This window comes from Notechis scutatus, chromosome 2 (genome assembly GCF_049901735.1).
Source record: "Notechis scutatus isolate UNSWTSFEM ecotype Mainland chromosome 2, rNotScu1.2, whole genome shotgun sequence".
NCBI lineage: Eukaryota > Metazoa > Chordata > Lepidosauria > Squamata > Elapidae > Notechis > Notechis scutatus.
Window position 1 is genome coordinate 92,109,809 of NC_142010.1, and position 22,661 is coordinate 92,132,469.

At 36.1% G+C, this 22,661-nt stretch overlaps 1 protein-coding gene across 1 annotated transcript in view; it reads left to right on the top strand.

Annotated features, from left to right (window-relative positions):
* The window catches only part of HTR4 (5-hydroxytryptamine receptor 4), a 257,825-nt gene that overhangs the window by 89,919 nt on the left and 145,245 nt on the right, over positions 1-22,661 (top strand). Inside the window, exon 3 of the mRNA XM_026685638.2 lies at positions 17,696-17,762. Within this exon, the coding sequence (XP_026541423.1) occupies positions 17,752-17,762 (11 nt within the window). The 5' untranslated portion in view covers positions 17,696-17,751. The remainder of the gene's footprint in view (positions 1-17,695; positions 17,763-22,661) is intronic.

A 22,661-nucleotide genomic window follows, 5' to 3' on the forward strand; every position in this document is an offset into this window, starting at 1 on the left:
TATATAAACAAGCCTGGTGTAGTTTAGGGTCCATCCCTTCTTTAAATATATGAATTAATAAACTCTCCGGTAATGATGGGAGTTTACTAGCCACTGGTCGAAAATCATTTACATATTCCCGTACTGTTTTCCCTTTTTGTTTTATCATTAACAAATCCTCTTCTGCTTTCTTATCTGTAGATTTATCTTCAAATTGATTTCTTAATGCATCCAAAAATCATCCTATATCCCCTAACTCCTCCGCCCTATGGCGATATAGATCAGATGCCCATTCGTATGCTTCTCCCACTAACACTCCAGTAACGGCCACTACCATTTACCAATTTGAGTGGAAACAATGGGAGTATAAATCAAAATGGTTTAATACTTGGCTTAAGAAAATAGCCACTTTATTTGTGTTCCCATCAAATGTGGTTGTTAGAGGAAGGGGCCCCCACCTCCCTGGTACTGGACCTCCCCAACGTGCTCCATAATCCAGGTCCCATGGTTCTACTGACTGAGGTCTCATGGAATATCTTATCTTCCCCTATGTTTCTATCCTCCATTCTCCCAGAATGTAAGTCTGATCTGTCCAATCCACGTTCGACTTCAGACTCCTGAAACCCTGATGGACTGGATGCATATAAAGGGTCCTTTTCAGAATGTAATACTTGTTTCTGAATCAAGGTCCCCCTCTCCTTTGTTCCTTTTATAAAGTCACCTCTCTGAATTGTATCCTTAACATTTCTAATGTGTCACTTCCTGGAAATGCCCACTGACTTTCATCGGACCCAGACCAACGTTTCACTTTCCAATCCATTGCACATTCCCTTTGCCTATATTCTTTCCCCTTTCCCTCTTTTAAGCCAGGGTCTGGGTCACTTAATCGCACATTAGTTGTTTTAGGTTTTACTACAGGTGGTACTGTCAGTGGCTCTCTCCATTTCCACTGTCCGTTTTCCATTGCCCTCTCCACCATCGTCTTCAGCCACTTCTATGCCGTCCTCCATCGTCCATTCGGGATCTGTGCCCTCTACCATTATCCACAGTGAAGTAGGTTTGTTTTTTGAGAATAAAGGTGAGCGCTGACTTTCTGTTAGCCTTCGTTTGAACACGTAGGAATTCTAGCAATAAACTATATTACTCACAGGATTTGTTGTGAATAGGTACGTTTATTTTAGCTCGTTTTCCTTCAAACACGGCAACAACGGATAGACTGGATAAAGTCAGCACTGAGAGCATTTGTCTCTCAGCACAATTTATCATGCAGCCCCACCCCATGCATCTAACTAACATCTGCCCTCCACATTAGTCATACACGCCTCCACCCCGCAATTCTAAATGCAACTAATTACCAAAAAGAATGTGGTTTCAATTCTCGAGTCATGCCGTAACTTCCCCAATGATTGTTTGTGTTTCGTTTGGGGTAATGAGAGGAGTTGGAGTGATAAACCTTCTTCCACCCCATCCTTGTTGCATGTTCATGCCAATACGAGATGGGTCGAACCGGGATGGGATCTTCAAAAGTGGGAGACGTTTTCCGATCAAGTTAATATATTATAAACGGCAGAATCGGATGTTCATTCCCCAACCAAGATAATGTGTCAGACTTCACTCCAGGAGACTCTTTGAAGCCTGACAGAAACAGAGAGGGAAGGAGAATGAAAAAGAAAACTATACTATTGTAAGTATTCCAGAAGCAACATCTCCCTTCCAGTTTCCACAGCCCCAATCAATTTCCCACGCAACAGGAAGAGAAATTTCATCCATGCAAAAGCTGCATGATAGGAACAGGAAACTAAGTCTTCAAGTTCCTGTTGAGCCTCAACAAACCAATGTTCTCCCCTCACCTTTGGGATAATTGTGTTATTCTTCACATGCCTCAACTTCAAAACATGTTATGAATCTGTTAAAGAGGGCATAAATGAAGGACATTACCAGGATTTTTAAAAGATAAAGAAAATCAAGAATTTTAAAAGGTAAAGCGCACACTCACACACCTCCCCAACTCTGTGTGTGTTTCTCTCTCTCTCTCTCCCTCCCTCCCTCCCTCCCTCCCCCAAATCCACAGCTGGGCCAAGCCAGCAAGCTCTCCTTCCTTTGTGTTCTTCGCTACTTCTTTCATTTCTTCACTTTGGAATCCAGACTGGCTGAACAACAATTGCCAACCGCAGCCACCCGCCCCACGCCCAGTTTTGCTGTACTTTGGCACTCGCTCGAACGTCTTCCCGTGCATGTGCGCACAAACACACACACACACACAGCTCCACCATAGCTGCTGGTCGCAGGAGGGGGAAGGGGGGAGGAGGGTCACTTGAAGGGATGCTTCCACAATCGTTGTTCAGCCAGTCTGAACTTGCTGGCTTGGCCCAGTTGGCTTTGAGAGAGAGAGAGAGAGAGAGAGAGAGAGAGGGGGGGTGGAGAGAGGGGAGATAGGGAGAGGGGCAGAGAGAGAGACACACACAGAGGAAGATACACAGAGAGCGGAGAGAGAGAGAGAGAGAGAGAGAGAGAGAGAGAGAGATGAGAGAGGGAGAGAGAGAGAGAAGAGAGAGAGAAAGAAAGAAAAAGGATGGGAGGAAGGAAGGAAGGAAGGAAGGAAGGAAGGAAGGAAGGAAGGAAGGAAGGAAGGAAGAAAAGAATAAGAAAGAAAGAGAAATAGGAAGAAAGAAAGAAGAAAAGAAAAGAAATAGGAAGGAAAGGGGGGAGAGAAAACTCTGTACTATTATTTTTAATTGTTCCATTATTTATCATATATTAATATTTTACACTGTCCCTACACCTAGAGTGATTCTACTGCCTTTCTTTTGCCCAGGTATTTTTCAGGGTTTACATGTCTATAGTCAAGAGCATAAATATAGGTGTGTTTAACAGAGTTGAAAGGGAGGTCTTCTAGTCCAAGCCACTGCTCAGGCAGGAAAACTGAGGATGCCAAACTCTGTGGTCCATGAAAGTACACCTATAGTACGTAGATAATAAAGTCAAAAAAAGATGAACAACATTTTAATAGAACTATAGATAAGTTGAGGCTGGGTGTGACAAGAAATGGCTGGGAGGGGAGGGGCTAGGAGAAGCACCCCTTGACATGACATATACACATGCTACACACACACACACACACAATCATTGCCCATTTTGAATACATAGTGGAAAGGAAGAAAGAACATTGGATACATATACACAAATGTGTGTGAAAAAACTGCAAAGAAATAGGATTATAAAAAAACAGCTTCCAATCTTAGCAGTTGTAGATGAGAGAGAGAAAGAGAAATGAGAAACAGAGAGGGAGAAAGAGGAAGAGATGACACAGAGAGAGATGAGAAAGAGGGAGAAAAAAAGAAAGACAGAGACAGAGATACCCGTTTAAAAGAAAATAGAAAAATGGCTTTTTGAGTGTTTAAGGTTGCAGACATCTGGGTTAGGCAAACACCATGGTTGTTAAGTGAACCTTGTGGTCATTAAGCAAACTGGTTGTTAAAAAGGCCATTTTCCCTGATGGGCATTTTTAACCAGAAACCAGAAGGAATTTTTGGAAACTCACAAAAAAACAGAAAACCTCAGTCACAAGACCGTGTGGGATGTTGTAACTGGTCACAAGTGTGTGTGTGTGTGTGTATGTGTGTATGGCTGTCAAAACACCAAAAGCAGGCCAAGTAGCTCTGTGGAGGTCAGTCGTAAACTGAACACTTGCTAAGGCAACTGGCCATTAAGCGAGGACCTGGTGATTAAGCAAGGACCACTTACATTCGGTTTGCCAGTCACATGACCACATAGCCTCACTCACCTAGTCACATGACCACCAAGCCACACCCACAAATTAGGCCATGCCCACAGAACCGGTTGTTAAGAAATTTGAATCCCACCCCTGAAGCCATCTTATAAATTATATATGGCTCAATTCACATGATAAATCTTGATTTATAATCCACAGATTATAAGACTGATTCAAAGAACATGTGCCAAATTCATATCAAGTCAATATAATGTGTGAAGCAGGCGAGAAACCATGTAACAACAGTCATATTAGCCTGAATACCGTTTTCAGGATAATTCTGGGCTTTGAAAAAGAATGCAGAAAACAATTATCAAGTGTCAGCCTCAGAACCTTTCAGTCTGCTGTTTAATTGTGCTTTTGTCTGTCATCAAGAATATATTTTTGCTATTAAATTTCTTCATTGACAGAAAGAAATCTATGGAAAAATAACCCATTCTGTCATTTGCAAGTTGTGTCTGTTGACATTCACAAAGAGAGGGAGGAAAGATAAAGAGGAAGAAAATTGAATTATCTATAAACCAGTGTTGTGCATACCTTTAGCTCATCAGTGTGTTATTTTTTATTATGTTTCATTATTGATTTACATCAATATTCTTATATTGTTCTGAATACAGTGGGTGCAAGCCATTTTACAAATCTGGCTCAATTCACCTGGAATTATCTTTACCAAATCCAAATTTTAAAATGATTCAGGGCCACATTATTTAAAGAATGATTGTGAGCATGTAATCCTTGCAGTGAAATTCTTCTCCATGATTCATTATGACCTTAATGCATTTGTTACATACATATAGGAGGGTTTTTTTTAATTGGTAAGAATATACAAAAAATAGAACTCTATCAGGATATGTATCAAAAAAATCTTGTTCAGATAGGTCTTCTATTTATGTTGATCAATGAAGTCCTTTTTAATGTTTTAAATATGATTTTCCATACTGCTTGTTATGGGTGGCAACTGGAGTCCACAAATTTTAATATGTGTATTGGCCATATCAAATAAGAAGAAATATTAATACACTATTAATGGAAAGCTTCCACATATGAAATTGGAAATATAATATTATTTAATCTATTTTTTGGGGGAAAAATGTTCTGTGGCCTACTAATAAGCTGTGGGCAAATATTATAGTATAATAAATACTATAAATATGAACTAAATTAATACAATAAAACCATAATTTTAATGCATTATTAAAATAAAATCAGCAATTGCAAAGTGTTAAGAACCACTAATAAATACCCATAACAAAATCTGTGGAAACTGGAAAATCTCTTCACCTTTTGCCCCAAAGAATATAATATATGCATCAGGCAGGTCCTATCTGTTGTTTGGCAGACTTGATACAGATTTACTTGATCTTATAGTCTAGAATGTAGGAATGGAAGGAAACAATTCTTTATGTGACTTTATGTGCTTACCTGTTCCAAGACTTCTTTAGTTCTGAAATGGATTGATAGCTGGTACAGAAGGGAATGATTGGTATATAGGTAATCCTCGACTTACAATCACAATTGAGCCCCAAATTTCTGTTGCTAAGTGAAACATTTGTTAAGTCAGTTTTGTCCCATTTTACAACCTTTCTTGCCACAGTTGTTAAATGAATGACTACAATTGTTAAGTTAGTAACATGGTTGTTAAGTGAATCTGGCTTCCCCATTGACTTTGCTTATCAGATGGTTGCAGAAGTCATTTACATGATGCAGAAGTTGCAGAAGTCATTTATATGATATTACAACCATCACAAATATGAGTTAGTTGTCAAAAGTCTGAATTTTGATCAGGTGACCATGGGAATGCTGGAAGGGTTGTATGTATGAAAAATAGTCATAAGTCACTTTTTTTCAGTGACATTTATTTCAATAGACTCATGACTGACAAATTAATTTATGCTAAAAAGGGCTCTTCATGGAGATGTAGAATCCTTTCCGCCCTTCTCACGTAAGCACTTGCTCATAAAGAACATACAGAAAACATTGCTCTTTCTCCTAATTTTTGTGCTTATTCTTCCTTTTAGTTTATTTTCCTTTCTATCATTAACATATGTTCCATTATGTACTTTTGAGGCTATGCTGTGCAACATACAATTTTAATTAGGAGATAGGCATCCTAATTGGGTATCAAAATATATAAGAGAGGGAAAAGGTATGCGTGTATGTGTGGGAGAAGAAGAACAAGATGTTGCGAAGCAAAGTACCTGATATCTCTGATTTAAGTGCAGATGGTGTATGGGGGAGGCATCCTTCAGCTGCAGAAAGCTCTGGGAAGCTGTGCCAGTGATGGAATTTTCCTTCCAGCTTCTTTTTCAGTGACAAAATCATAAGAATCTTTTTGACCTTAAATTAATAATAGAACGATAGTTCTAATTGTCAAGGGGTCCTGTTAAGTCAACAGACATCACTTTAATGTGTGGTAGGTCCTGTGTTCTAATGCACCACATTAAATTTAGGTCCCTCAAGTTTCACTTCAGCTTTTTTACCTGACATTGCCTGTCACATTGTTTCTTGAATAATTAATCTTCAAGACGTTAACTTTTTTTATCTGACGTTGCCTGTCACATTGTTTCTTGAATAATTAATCTTCAATAACTTAATTGGGCCTGTCACAATGATGTTATTCCATGTACTAAATCAAGGAGAGAAGCAATCTAGAACTAAAGAGAAATATCCTAACAGTAAGAACAATTAACCAGAGGAACTAGAAGGTGTGGGTGCTCCATCACTGGTTGCTTTTAAGGAGAGACTGGACAGTACACAAGCACTTGTCTGGAATGGTATATATCTCCTGTTTGAGCAGGGTGTTGGACTAGCAGGCCTACAGGGACATCTCCAAACTGTCATTCTGTTCTGTAGCATTAAAAACAGTGACAATATAATTTTTTTAAATGTCAAAATTTAATGAATTGTAAATAATTTTTAGATGGTTGAGGTTGATTTGGGGTCCAGTTGTTTTATAACTAGAAATGAATTTATTAATGCTGTATTTATTATGTTAAACTTGGGGTTTATGCAATAGAAAAAATGCTGGCAGGTTATTTCATAAATTCTCTGAATAGAAATATTTTAATTGAGCTACATTCAGTTTCTATACCTAAATCTACATACACACACAGAGAGAGACACACAAACACACCAGAAAAGATAGCTAGATAATTTTGAGGAATGAACTTTTTAAGTGTGTGAACCTTTAGGAAGCATGATGCTTTAATATATACTGATAAGTTACTTCAGTCAAACTAATTAAAGTGTTTCTTATACTAGCTGTGCCTGACTGCACTTGCAGATGGATTATAAGCTTTCTAACAGATAGGAAGCAGCAGGTGAAGCTAGGTTAACATCACATTGAATACCCATTCAATTAGCACAGTAACCCCATAGGGTCTGTGTGCTCTCTCTATTACTCTTTTCTCTATATTCCAAAGATTGCACCTCAAAGAATCCCTTTGTTAAAGTACTGAAGTTTGCAGATGATACAACAGTCGTTGATCACATTTGAGACAACAATGAGTCTGTATATAGACTGGAGGTAGATCAACTGGCCCTGTGGTGCAGCTGGAACAACCTGGAGCTGAACATCTTAAAACTGTAGAAATGATAGTAGATTTTAGAAGAAGATCTCTTATTCTACTACCTGTTACAATATTAGGCAACACAGTATCAATAGTAGATACCTTCAAGTTTTTAGGTTCTATTATCTCCAAAGGACTTGAAAAGGACACCTAACATTAAAGTCATCATTAAAAAAGCACAACAAAGAATGTTCTTCCTGCATCAACTCAGAAAGCTCAGATTTCCCAAAGATCTGTTACAGTTCTATAGAAGAATTATTGAGTCTGTCATTTGTACCTCAATAGCTGTCTCGTTTGGCACAGCAACCAAACAAGACAGGTATTCAACAGATAGTTAGAACTGCAGAAACATAATTGCAACCAACCTGCCTTCTGATGAGGAACTGTACACTGCACAAACCAGAAAGCGGGCTGAGAAAATATCTACAGACCCCTAACATCCTGGACATAAATTGTTTCAATTTCTCTGGATATAGGGTATTGCATGGCAAAACAACAAGACACAAAGAAAGTTTTTTCACAGAGTGCCATCACTCTGCTGAACACCCAGTTCCCACAGCATCATAGGCCTAAAGATATTTGGCCTAGATATGTGATAGGGCTGTATTGATATTATCCTTCCCATCTTCTAATCTTTCTCATCTTCTCACCTTTCCTACTAGCTTCTCCTATTGGTATCTATGATTTATCATTTCTAACTAAGTGTGTTTCTGTTGTATATTATGATTAATGATTGTAACTCTGATCTATCATATATGACCTATCACTTTGTTGTTTATATGTACACTGAGAGCTTATGTAATGGAGACAAATTCCTTGTGTGTCCAATTACACTTGGCCAATAAAGAATTCTATTCTATTCTGTTCTGTTCTGTTCTATATATTGTAGGAGTTATAACTATGCTAAGACATATGGATCTCTCTATGCCTTTTTTATCCTCTTGACTTTCAGATCTGTTGAGCTACACTTGCTGTAATTATGTTGCAGGTTTGGGCAGGATACTTTTGAAACTCAGGGAAGTGTATTTACTAACAAACTCTTATTATGAATCCCTATATTAAACAAAATATAGACTTGTAAGATAAACAATAACAGAAGGTACCCTGAATGGTGTATTAATTCAAGTCTAATGGAGTTTATCGCCAGTAATATGGAGTTCACCTCCGCGTACCACTAAATGCTTGTGTGTGTTAGATGGCAAGTCAAGGTGAGCATTTGAAGATGCATTTTCAAATTTTCTCAGTGCAATAAAAAAGGTCAACAAGCTGTTTGAATGGACAATATTTCCAAATCGATATTTTCCATATTTTCAAATCAGACATACAGCTTTCCTCCAATTCTTTATATAAGTGCTTGTTTGAATTAATGTATTGGCCTTCTATATTCAGCCTGTTTTTCTCTTCCCTCCTGCCCTCTTCAACCTTTTCTTAAAAGCAGGAAGATAATTTAGAATGCACCAAATGTCTTATTCAGTGTAGCATCTTGCTTCCATAATCATCAGCCAATGCTTTTAGACAACCAGGAAACTAATTTAAAGCAATAATAGTTTCCCAGTGTTGCTACCCAGCAACCAGTATGATGCATTTGAACTGAAATGTTCTATTAAGTGCAGGACAATAAATCAATCTATCAATTCAATCAAAATCTCTCTGTTTCTCTTTCTCTGTCTCTGTCTTTCTCTCTGCCATCAGAGCTACTTAAGTTTTCGTCTCCTCATGCTATAGAATAACAAAGAGGATAGGATTTGTAGGAATAGTAAAGCTAGGTTTTTCCACAGAGACCCACATTATTGTGAAACATTTTTGCATGAATATGCTTTTCACTAAGGTGAAGTTGTCCAGTATTTATTTGAACGCTTTTAAAAATTTCACAGTGCTGGTTTTCTACAATGTCTTCCACAAAGAAGGATTTCATTTGAAAATGAAATGTGTTTCCTGATTCCAACATGGATCCTGAATCCTGAAACTGATAAATATTTTTATGTTTTAGCAATAGCAACAGCACTTAGACTTATATACATCCCATAATGTCTTAAAGCATTCTGTGGGTAGTTTACAAGATAGAAGCATTATTTGTATATTGCCCCCAACAATTATTTTACCAACCTTGGAAGGATAGGAGTCTGAGTCACCCTTGAGCCCTGCTAAGATCAAACTCCAGGCTGTGGGCAGAGTTTGCCTGCAATACTGCACTTTAACCACTTGTCACCAAGATTCATGTTATATTTCAAAGTGAAATGTCCACATTTTTGATAGATACAGTTACAGGGCAGAATTCCTTGAAATTAATGCCTAATATATTGATATTAACATTTTTGTATGAGGTAATATAAATGCCATTCAAAATAGTTTTGGGATAGCATGCTTCTGGTTCTTTGGGATAGTAATTCATACCATAGATTTAGACATCAGTTTATTTCTAGAGGACTGTTATCACAGTCCTCTAGAAATAAACTGATGTCTAAATCTATGGTATGAATTATTATCACAGCCATATTTGCCTTTCCATAATACAGTGTGGAACATTACCCGAGTGCTTACCACAATAAAAAAAAAGAAAACATGCTATAATATCTTAAGATTGTCTTTTATAAGAGGATGTGGGAACAATGGAAACAGGAAACCTAAACAGCATTAAATCAGATCTGGAAGAAATGACCCATCCACTTTATGTTCCCAGCTTTCTTAAATATATCTCTGTTGACTGTAACTGTAAATATTAATGCTTTCATTTCCAGTTCTGTCCTGCTAACATTGCAGACTAATGCTGTATATTTTTGAAACCAAAGTATAAACTGAGAGAGCTAATGCAGGTATTTAATTGGCTCTCCAAATCATTACTTCAGGAAGTTTTATTTCTTTGGATGGAAACTTCTCATCCCACTCTGCTTCAGATGATAAAATTCGAAACAGCAGATGCATCTACATAGGAACAACAGATATACCACTATAATTTGGCTTACAAGGAAAGGAAAGATGAGTCTGGCAATGGTTGATGGAAAATCTGTTTATTAGACATCCTCAATGATTTCAAGTATAAACTTGTCAGCTTTATTTCTTGAATATATTTCTAGGGTTAGATGATTAGGGTTTTTCTATCTTTCTTCACATTCTACCCAATTCTTAGTTGCTAGATACAAGGGAAGACTTCAGCAAATAACTGTTTTTGCCAGTACAGCTTTGGAATGACTGTCTTGTTGTTATTATTAGAGTACACACTGTATATCTAGATTTTGCAATAGTAGCCGCCTCCTCACCTTTCCACAAAAAGATACTTTGGAGGTTGCAAATACTCTGGAGAGATAGCTGAGACTGCTACATCTGTCAGTACTGCATGTTTTACATTAATTGAACCAAGGAGAATGGTTCGAAAGATTTCCAAGTCTACCTACCAGATTATTTAGATGCTTCCAAATTAATTGTCTGTTTTTCTTCAGTAGTCAGTTATATTTATAGTTATTACTCTGATTCTTTAGTCACCTTTTATACATCTTTCTCTGCAAAAGATATCTTAAAGTACCATAGAGTTAGGATAAACATGTCACTTGTAGCACTTCTTGAAATGTTAATGTATATTTAGGCTGCTCCCAAAATAATCACTTTTCCAGCAAAAGTCTCTCTGATTCACACTAATAGTAATTTTGCCACCACTAATAAGGCCTACTTTGACTTGTCACAGTATTTATATACCAACACAATTTTGAACCAGGCACTGAAACTAAAAGGCAGCCTGGATGATTGTTTCTGCTTTGTGTAACATATGTGTAATCAAGACCTCTACTCATCTTTATTTCCACATGTGTAGTAGCTGAATTTTCTGGATTAAGTACCAAAGATTTAGCCATGTTTATTCTTTTTTGAAAAGATACCTTTGCTTTAATAATGATAATAATATAGGCTTTTGTAAGAGCATTGTTGATGTAGAATAGAATAGAATTCTTTATTGGCCAAGTGTGATTGGACACACAAGGAATTTGCCTCTGGTGCATAAGCTCTCAGTATGCATATAATATAAGCAACAAGTGATCATAATCATAAAATACAATAATCACAAATCATAAGATGCAACACCCAGTGATAGTCATAGGATACTAAATAATCAATCAACATAAATCATAATAGGATACTAACTAAAAGCAATCAGCATAAATTATGAAATACAACTAACAAAGTTACAATCTTAAGAAGCTAAGGAAATAGTAGTAGAAAAGATGAGAAGGATAATAGTAATAGTAATACAGCGCTACTAGGTAGTTTGACATCCCAGGACATAAGATAGTGTTGCAGGAATTAATTGTTTAGCAGAGTGATAGCTTGCGGGGGGACTGTCTTTGTGTCCTGTTGTTTTGGGATGCAATGCCTTATAGCAGTGATCCCCAACCTTTTTTATGCCGCGGCCCGGTACCGGCATCAGCTGGGCGCCGTGGCCCGGTACCGGCGTCAGCTGGGTGCAGCCATCTTTTTTTGATGAAAAAGTGCTTCCGGTGAGCTTTCTACCCGGTAGGACTTGTTCCACGGACCGGTACCGGTCCGCGGACCGGTGGTTGGGGACCCCTGCCTTATAGCGTTGTCTTGAGGGAAGAAGATGAAACAGTTTATGTCCACGATGTGAAGGGTCTATAGATATTTTCACAGCTCTCTTTCTGGCTCATGCACTATACAAGTCCTCAATGGAAGGCAGGCTGGTTGCAATTATTTTTCCTGCAGTCCTAACTATGTTGAAATCTGTGTCTGTCTCAGTTGCTGTGCCAAATCAGACAATTATAGAGGTGCGCATGACAGACCTAATAATTCCTTTTTAGAACTGTATCAGCAGCTCCTTGGCAGCCTGAACTTTCTGAGTTGGTGCAGAAAAAACATTCTTTGTTGTGCTTTTTTTGATGATATTTTTGATGTTACTTGTTCATTTTAAGTCCTGAGATTTTATAGAACCTAGAAACTTGAAGGTCCCTACTGCTGATACTCTGTGTTTAGTATTGTAAGAGGTAATAGAATAGGAAGGTTTCTCCTAAAATATTTCTTAGTATTTCTAAAATGTATTTCTTAAAAGAGGGAAATGAATATGTGTATGTGTGTGTGTGTGTGTGTGTGTGTGTGTGTGTGTATACTCCCGCTCCCCACCTGAAAAGAAATCTGTTCCAAATGCAAAACATAAGCAGAGGAAAGGAGTTTCAGTTTTAGTTTCACAACAGCAAGCAGCTTTAATACAGAATAGTTCAGATAAGCCAAACCCAGGCTCCTTGTGTCTCCTTTTTGTTTACACAGCAAATACTGTTTCAGTTTCCAAACAGCCCTCAACTCTCTCACACACGGGCAGGACGGTAGCCAGATGAATACTGATGAATGCTGGTAGGCAGAGGCAGAATTTATATATCTACATAGACTGTATCATTGTTAAATAATTCAGTCCACTGGAACTGGGTGACCAATGTAAATAAATAAAACCAAATAAATAATTTTTTAACATAAGAAAATGAAAATGTAGACAGCTTGAAATACAATACTATAATTCAAATGTCAGGTTCGGAATGCTGTTTCTTTTTCTTTCTTCTATTTAACTTTCTGCCTATTGAGCCCTCAAGATGGTGAATAAGTATTTTTTTAAAAAAGAAAACACTTAAATACATACTCACAGTTTAAACTCAGTATCAGCTAGCTCAAAGTAAAAAGGCCTAGTGAAAGAGGAAGGTATTAATCCTTTTCCTAAAAGCAGACAAGTGGGGGCTGAATGGTTCCTGAGGAAATGCACTTCAAAACACAGGAACAACCCAAGGAATAGCTTTTTTCCATCTTCCTGATAAATATATTTTCGGAAATGAAGACATTTTTGAGAATGTCTACTGTACTGATTTATTGCTCATGTAGATTCATATCAGGATAGGTGCTTCTTCAGATATATTCCCTCTAAATTTGATGAAAAATAGCAGGTTTGAGGAAAGGACAGCACAGAAGCTTTCATCAAAGAGTTGCAAGAGTTGATGCAGGAGAAATTCTTTTCACATAAAAGTTCCACAAACTATATTTTAAAAGTTCTTATTCCCTTGCATTTCTGGAAGGTCAATATGGTATAATACTTACTGATTTGTCCTTTTGAAAAAAATGTAGCTTTTCATTCTCTGATCACCCAGTTTTTATGACAAGTGGAATAGCTGATGGGCAAATCGTTTCCTTCTTGGAAGGATGCCCTTTTCATTGGTTTCAGTGGGACACCCAGATAAGAGGGGCACATTGGTGAGGTTCTGTCATCTCTAGATAGTAGTAGCAGCAATGAGGCTTTGGGTCGTGTTAGCTGGCAGAAGCAAGCTAGCACAGTGCCAAAGAAATAGGCAGGCTGCACAGAAAGTATTTGACTTGATAACCCTCTTTTTTTTAAAAAAAGTAATTCTTTGGCCCACATTTAAGCAGTAAGATCTATAAAACCTAAAAAAAAAAAAAACTATAGTATGAAGGAACATAAAATGTTTGCTTTTCTCTTTTATGTCAGAGAAAACTTCTATTAAATGTGAGCCCCCCCCCCTCTGTTATAAGGGAGAAATGTTTCAGGCACATATATGCTTGTTGTCAGCTCTTTGTAATATTTTATGTCTTATTTATATGACTTGGAAATGTGTTTATAATGGGTCATGATGGAAGCTTCAGCGTGCTACTGCTGGACTGCTTAAAATCAATGACTAGTTATCCCCAAGTTTTCATTTGCATTGCTGGATCAAGCAATATTTCCATAATTGCAAAAGAAAGAGAAGGAGAAGGAGAAAAAGGAGGAGGAGGAGAACAAGAAAATATCTTCATCATCATCATCTCACCAAACTGTGATCATAAGCAAAGATGTAATTCTGCTTATCCCATGACAAGATTCTAATCATGCTTTCCACTCCCATTAAAAGTTACTTATAAAAAACATTGAATTATAAAAATGTTGTCACATCTTTATAATTCAGTGTCCTCAGGTAATACAAATAGTACTGCAGTTTATCCACTGGCTCTAAAACATGTTCATATAGTACTGTTAGATTCTAATATCACCAACAGTTTTCTGTTAGGTGAATCATCAGCTGTCTCTGTGCAAATAAGGCCATTCTTTGTGTATGTGATGATATTCCAATAGTGCACTCAGATTCAGGAGATGTAAGTATTAAACAATCAACATTTGTTCATTCATTCTGAAACAAATTGGAATATGCCAGAACAGGGAAGAAAGTTATCCTTTCTACTTAATCTGACATCACAGGGCACCTTCATTTTTATTCAGTTTTAATTTAATCTTGTACAAACAAGATTGTGGAAGCCAATGTGTTCAGGCAATACCATTAAGCAGTAATGGTATTTTTGTAACTAAGTTACAATAGACATGAATAAATGTTCTAATAGATATGGTCCAATAGACATGAATAAATGTTCTTGGGCAAAATTCCATCTGTCATCAATTAATATTTTCTTCCTTCCGAGCTGTTGGTGCCAATGAAGTTGTGGTATGTTATCTAGCTCGATTGAGGGTAAAAAACACATTCTGGAAAGAGTATGTGAACAGTCTTCAAAAAACCAGTTAATTTTGTTTTCTCCTTGGTTGGCTCATATTATAGAACAAGTTACTTCTCAAAATTTGGATTAGGGCTTAAATACAACATTCAATTGAAATAAAGCAAAAATTAACAAATATCTTTATTCAAGTCTGTGGCAGGTAACATTTGAAATTTTCCTTAGGTAAGAAATTATTAGATCAGTATATATGAAACATAAATTCATTAGTCCAGAAAAGCTTGCTGTGGATTTCTAACGTCAATATTTTATAGCTTGGTAGACTGATATTTTTGATTAAAGGTCATCTGCAATTCATGAGACTTAAACTTTAAATTATGAGCCAGAGGGAACTCTGAGAGGATTAATTCTACATTCTACATTCTACAATGGAGTTAGACTCCATTGCTTATTTTGAATTTACTTATAACGTCATGAAAACCTTCATGTTTTCTTGGCAACAAAATACAAATGGTTTTCCACTTTCTTTTTCTACCTTCTTCCACAGTGTTTTTCTATCTTCCCAATATAGCCTTGAGATTTGCTGGTAGTCTCCTATCCATGTACATACCAGGCTGGATTCTTTTTTGCTTCTGATCCCAGACAAAATCAGTTAGATATTTAGCCAGACACCTGCTGAGATATTTATTATTTCCATATTACAGAGAATTTGTTGAGGATTGTTTTTTCAATCTGTCCCTGCTTATAAACCTAACAATTTTGTTTTTAAAAGGCTATTAAACTAAATATAATGTGTGATCCAATATGTGAATAAATCTAAAATAAGCAGGTGATTGTGGGAAAATGAGCATTGGAAAGAAATGAAAAGGAATAAGTCTTTTTTGCCTTAATGCAAAGTCAAACCCAGGGGAAAAGATCATTATTTATGTAGCTTTGGGGTAAGAATAGCTAAAAGAAAGTGGCACAATCCTACTTGAATTCAACAATATTGTCGAGTTTTTATGACAACCTATGGATTATTTAATAAATATGGAGAAATCTGGAACTATAGACTAAAATAGTATAAATTTATTTAATCTTAATAAAGGAATGCTGAAATAGATTCTCATGCAATATACAATCTACCCAACTTCTGTATGTACTGTTTAGTTTGTATGATCAAAATGATAAACATATTTGATTTTATGCTGCAGCTGCTATAGGGCAAAGGGCAGGATCCTGAACTAGGACTGGGAAAGTCCAAGATTATGTCCCCATGAACCTGACTGGGTGGATTTGAGTCAATTATACTTCTCTATCTATTTTATCTTTATAAAGGTGGTAGAGTAACACAATTTAAAAGAAAAATGAAAAAATAATAATTGTAGCATATCAGAAGGAAAATAGGAAGAAGGAATATTGTGTACATCACTTTGTGTTGTACCATATAAAGATGGGATGTTTATTGAATAAATAATGATCATGAAACAGTGATCAAGTTAGGGCCTTTTCACATATCCACTGCACATTATATTTACAGTTTTGAAGGCATGAAATGATCATGGCTAGAGCCTCATCATGCTTTGTAAAATCAAAGTTACTGGTTGAGATGGGCAGATATAGCTGTTGAATAAATAAATATTTCAGAAATTGAAAAATAAAGGGAATTTAGACAATAAATATGCCTATTATGCTTTCCCCACCAATATCTCTCAAATGACAACAGTCTTCTCTTTGATATCTTTCATAGATATCCATCTATGGAAACAAGGTAGATAACCATATTGTCACTAAGAAAACCACATGGATGTATCTGTGTAGTCATCAAGTGTCAAAGGAGACTCTGTCCTTACACAAGCCATCTACAGAATTTTATTCAAATTGGCATGGAGACCAATAAATTTGCAATTCAGTGAAAGGCTTTTCTCCTACAATTTTTTGTGCTGCATCTGTGGGTGTCCAAAGGATAACATGAGGTTATCTGAATGACACTCTCATGGTTATCAGGAAGATTAACATAGTGAGCACTTCTAATGTTATATGCCAGAACAAGTCATACCAGATTCTTTCTAATACTGCTTAGTCTCTCTCTCGTTATATTTTGTTTGCAAGTTCCATATCACCATCCTTTATTGCTTACTGTACCTGAGAAAAGCTTATTCACCTGCAGAAATGGATCATGCTGAAATGTATGATTATTATTTATTTAAATTGATTACAACTGCCCAACTTCATTTTTCACATGTTGAGTTCTATAAAAATATTACATAAAATATTTGATGGGCCAAGATTCTCTCTTTAGAATACCTATACATAGCACTATTATCACAGCACAATCATTCAAGAAATCTAATTTGTGATCCACACCACTGTGACTAAGAGGGGATTAAAAATATGAGAAGAATAGTTCTATTAAATTCTAAATTCTAAATTCTACTATTAAGACTATGGTTGCTAAATATCCTAAGATGCTGCCACAAAGAAGATGTCAGCCAATTCTCTAAAGCACATGAAGTGAGAACAAGAAACAATGGATAGAAACAAATCAAGTAGAGAACCAAACCACAACTAAGGAGATATTTCTTGTCAGAACAATTGATCAGTGGAATGGCTTGCCTTCACAAATTGTGGGTGCTCCAAAACTGGAGGTTTTTAAGAAGAAATTGGACACAACAATTTGTCTGAAATATTATAGGTTTTCTGCTTGAGCAGGGAGTTGGAATCAAGAAGACTTTCAAGGTCTCTTCCAACTCTGTTATTTTGTTATTTCGTTTATTCGTGATAAAAGGAAATTTAGAAAATTGTTTCTTTAAAATAACTTTATTTTTCTTCCCATTTTCAAGCAGGATCTGCTTGAAAAAGAGATACTAGATAAATGTATATGAAATGCCAACTCTTTAATAATAACCCTCTCTCTTAGGACTACACTTCTTCTGTGGATGCTGAGGTCACAGTTTTTCATGCCTGTTGCCTGTGATGGATGTGAGGTAAGAAATACTGTATGGTCTTGTTTTGTTTTTTTTGTAAAGGAAATCCAAAAACAAGCTATGGTAATAAAATGTGTTCAATGCACCCTTCATCTTTTCCTGTTGCCCTGTGATGAAGCTCAGGGTAGACTAAGTCAGGAAATTGGAAGGTATCTTTTAATGCATGTTGCTTAATGCTTTTCAAGAGAACACTTTAAGAAGCCCAAGTTCATAGGGCTCATGCCAAGCAAAGATGACTCTGCCTTATCATTTGTGCCATGCAAAGTAAAGAAAAACATTGGACATTTTCATCATAGTATCACTAGCTAAAACACAAAGTATCTTCCTTACACTTATTCTACAGTTTATCGATGGCACACTTTTGTGTGCTTGTTTCTTGTTTCTTCAGTTTTATCTCCTGCTTCTGAAGTTGAAAATCCATCTGCAGAAAGGGTCAGTGTTTCCTAATCTCAGCAACAAAAAGATATGTGGATTTTGACTCTCAGAATTCCCTAGCCAGCATGGGTGGGAGCTTGGTGAGGAAATCTGTGACTCAAAGTCTGCACACATCTTAAGGCTGCTGAAGTTGGAAACACTGGAATAGGAATTAGAGCTATGAACTTAAAGATCTAGAGATTATTGCCATTCTGAGAAGCACTGATACGTTCTTTCCACATTTTCTATTATGAAGTAATAGAAAATAGAAGAAAATGAACTAGAAAGGAAAAATGGGTCCAACCTGACTTTCCTATTAAATCTGTAAAATTGATAACTTTATCAAGGTGGAATGTTGGTGGGATCAAGCTGAAAATGTTGGCCAACTTACATATGGCAGAAAAAAGTACTGAAGTGGTAAGTTCTTGATTAATACAACTTTAGTTGAGATGGCTGAAAAAATTGGGTAACAATAGCATTAATTGCCATTTTTAGCCCTTTAGTTAGTAATTGAAGTAAAATGATAGAGTGGTAAAGATATTTCTATCATGTTTGTTTTGTCATGGGTTTTGAGAACTAGTCCTATCAGTCTGGAATATATACCAGCTTTTTTTTTTTACTTAAGATTTCACTACCTTACTAACAGTTTTATAGGGGTGGGGTGGGGTGGGGTGAAAGACACTTGGTAGAACTTTAAGATTATTAAGTGCCCACTGCTATTCGAATTTGGAACTCTTTAAACATCCACACTACAAAGGTAAGAATAAAACCTAGTTCACTCAAAAGCTACATTATAAGAGCCCTCTTTGATAGTAGTATAGTTTTTTTGTTCAAAGAAATGTCATATTTAAATTAAAACAAATGTATGTCTTAAAAACAGCAAAGCAAACTGATCTTAAAAGTATTACAAAAATAAAAAAGATAAATATTATATACATTTAAATGTAGGAAGATTTCTGTGTGAGTGCATGTATTCATTTACTATTATTCTACTTTAATATGGATATTTGGATATCAGCCTTTTTATTTATAAATATATATGTGTGTGTCTGAGGCATAAATGAAGCACTGCAGTCATGTTTTTACCAACAGAGAAAACAACAAACAGGTTGTTTAGAGCTATGGATTCCTAACAGTAGATGGCAGCAAAAAGTCTTCACTGGCTTTTGGTTTTTACACTTTCAAACCAAGACAACTTGCAATGTGAGACCCAATTATACTAGACCCAGTAGCAAAATGCATTGCTTCCCATCCTATTATTGATTTCATATGAGAAAGATGACTACCTATTTTTAATTCCAATCAACAGTAAGTTTAGCTTGGGGGGCTTATCTCAAGGCTTCAAACATCCCATAAAGACACTTTTACGCCTACAGACTCTTTCAATTAATTGGCTTAGTCTCAGTAATGAGTAAATACAGCTGGTGGTGTTAATAGGGCAAATCTAGAAATGAATTACACATTCTAAAATGCAATACTTCTAGGCTGGAATTTTCACAAAACTTGGTGTATCTGATAAAAATAAGATTTAGCACTAGTGACAGTTCATCAAAGAAGGAGGTTGTCAATGGGTATATTATATTTATTTATTTATTTATTTATTTATTTATTTGATTTGTCAATTGTTTACAAGATAATAAGTATAAGTGTATACACAGTTGTGAATACATGAGATGGGTACATATAAGAAAAATAAAAGAATAGAGAAACAATAGGACAGGGACGGTAGGCACGTTGGTGCGCTTATGCACGCCCCCTACAGACCTCTTAGGAAAGGGGTGAGGTCAATGGTAGACAGTCTAAGGTTAAAGTTTTTGGGGTTTGGGGAAGAGACTACAGAGTCGGGTAGAGTATTCCAGACATTGACTACTCTATTGCTGAAGTCGTATTTCCTGCAATCAAGTTTGGTGCGGTTTACTTTGAGTTTGTATCTATTGTGTGCTCTTGTGTTGTTATGGTTGAAGCTGAAGTATTCATTGACAGGTAGGACATTGCAATGTATGATTTTATATACCATGCTTAAGTCAGACCGAAGACGGCGTAATTCAAGGTTTTCTAGTTCTAGAATTTCAAGTCTGGTGGCATAAGGTATTCTACAACGAGTAGAAGAGTGGAGAACTCTTCTTGTGAAATATTTCTGGACTTTCTCAATTGTGCTAATATCAGATACGTAATGAGGGTTCCAGACTGATGAACTGTATTCGAGTATTGGTCTAGCAAATGTTTTGTATGCTCTGGTTAGTAGTGTGATATTGCCAGAGAAAAAGCTACGTAGGATTAGGTTAACAACTCTTAATGCCTTTTTGGCTATGTAGTTGCAGTGGGCTCTAGCACTCAGATCATTAGAGGTGAGTATTCCAAGGTCCTTTACAGAGCTTGGGTCATCAACAAGGTCTTGACTATTCAGCTTGTATTTTATTTTCTGATTTTTTTTGCCAATATGTAAGACAGAGCATTTATTTGTTGAGATTTGAAGTTGCCATTTGTTTGACCATTTGGATACATGCATGTCTATTATATAAATTGAGACATGTTAGATCTGAATCAAATCATAGCTGTTGAGATTGTAGAAATATACCACTACAAATTAGGAGTGAATGTTTTAATGTTCTCTTAAACAAAAATTAGATTCTGAGTAGGAAATAATGGACTAAACCAATATACTTCTTATTATTTTGCGTGATTTTTTAAAATATAGATGATTCTAAAAACAAGTTGCAGCCTGAAGATGAACAGTCTGCTCTGTTCCACACATTCTATTCCATGAGGAAATTGGCTACATATGTAATACGTGATTATCAACTCCAAAGTTTAGTGATGTCATGATGTTGGACTTTGAGCAAGGACATCAAGTCCTAGTCTACCTCAGCCACAAAAACTCAGTGAAAGACTGTGTCTGGTCTCAATGTTTCATTTTAACTTACCTCACAATGGTGTTGTGAGGAAAAATAGGAGTGGGGACTTGTATGTTGTCTTGAGTTCCTGATGAACTCAATGAACTCCCTATTGACTTCTGTTGTGTTAAGAATCAGTCAGATGCTGTGTAAATTTGTGGTCCTATTAACAAGTGCCAAGAACAAAAAAATATAAAATATTATGGGAAGGCAGTAATATGAATCTTAACAATGGAATATTAATATTTTCTGAATTTGGTCCCAGGAATTTGCCCTAATATAAAACTTTTGTAGTCACCTGTGGTGCTGTTTAAACATTTAGGAAATTGATTTCTTTATAAACTTGCTCACAACAATGTGGATCCACAGTTCTTTACAACATAGCATTGTCTTTCTTTTTGGCTACTTTATGTTTAACAGCAATTATTATGACATTAACAAGGACAAAAGAAAGCAAATGAATCCATGATTCATTAAGAGACAGTTTAGTATGCTTTTGTATTAATCACATCTGTGTGCACTTGCAGAATTTTAATAACCATCAGTATGCATGTAAATTAGACATCTGGTTTACAGAAGAGCAATTAAACACCAGCTTCCATGTAGTGTATGTAGAGAAATGAGTGACAGCTTTGATGGCAGGATCTAATATACAAAATCCCCCCATCAGGAAGGGTTTCTAACAATGTGGGAAAATGAGATGCAAATATTATTTGATGTCATGATCAATAAAACAATAAAAATAGTATTTATGGCTCCTTTTTAAGAGTAGTTGGGAAAGCACAGGATATGACCCAGGGACACATCATAAGAACAAAATATGGTTGGCTGTAGGGACTACTTAGGTGCCTGCTGGTTTGCCATTTTAAGTTCCATGTAATAAAACAGGAAAGAATACATTGCCAAATATTACGATAATGTTTTATAAAATGGGTATAATGTTCAAAACATTTTATCTTATCACAAATATTTAAAAACTAAATATAATCAGAGACAATCAGACAAGGAGGAATAAAAAGATTGGACAAATATTCTGAGCAGAAGTTTTTCTGCTAATGGGAGTTTACAGGGAGAAAAATCTTTTAGTACTAATATTTGGGAAACAAGGCACACTGGGTAGTAGAAGAAAATGTTGGATGAAGGATGGTGCATAGTGCTGTATAAATTTCTCCAAAAAATCCAATTAGTGAGATCCTGAAATCATGGTTTAAAAAGAATGAATACAGTGACATGTTTAAGCCTTACAACAATGGAAAGAAGTGGTCAAAACATGTTATGATGTGGATAAAATAAAGAAGAGTAAATGAGAGAGTTTTTCCCCCACATAATTAGAAACTTGTGGGCTACTTCCACATAAACTCACATTTCAAGGGGAGGAAATCAAACTGGCTTAATAAACTGACTTTAGTAGAAATTGCTGCACATGCCTAAGCCAAAACAGAACTCAGAGTAATTAAAAGCAAAGCTTTGGAAACAAAGGGCTATTTCCAAAGTTGAATTATATTTTTTCAGACATTTTGTTTGCTTTTGAAACATGAGGGTGTCAGTTTCCTTACAAAGCTACCTTTTGCAGTCAGTTATGGTCAAGGAC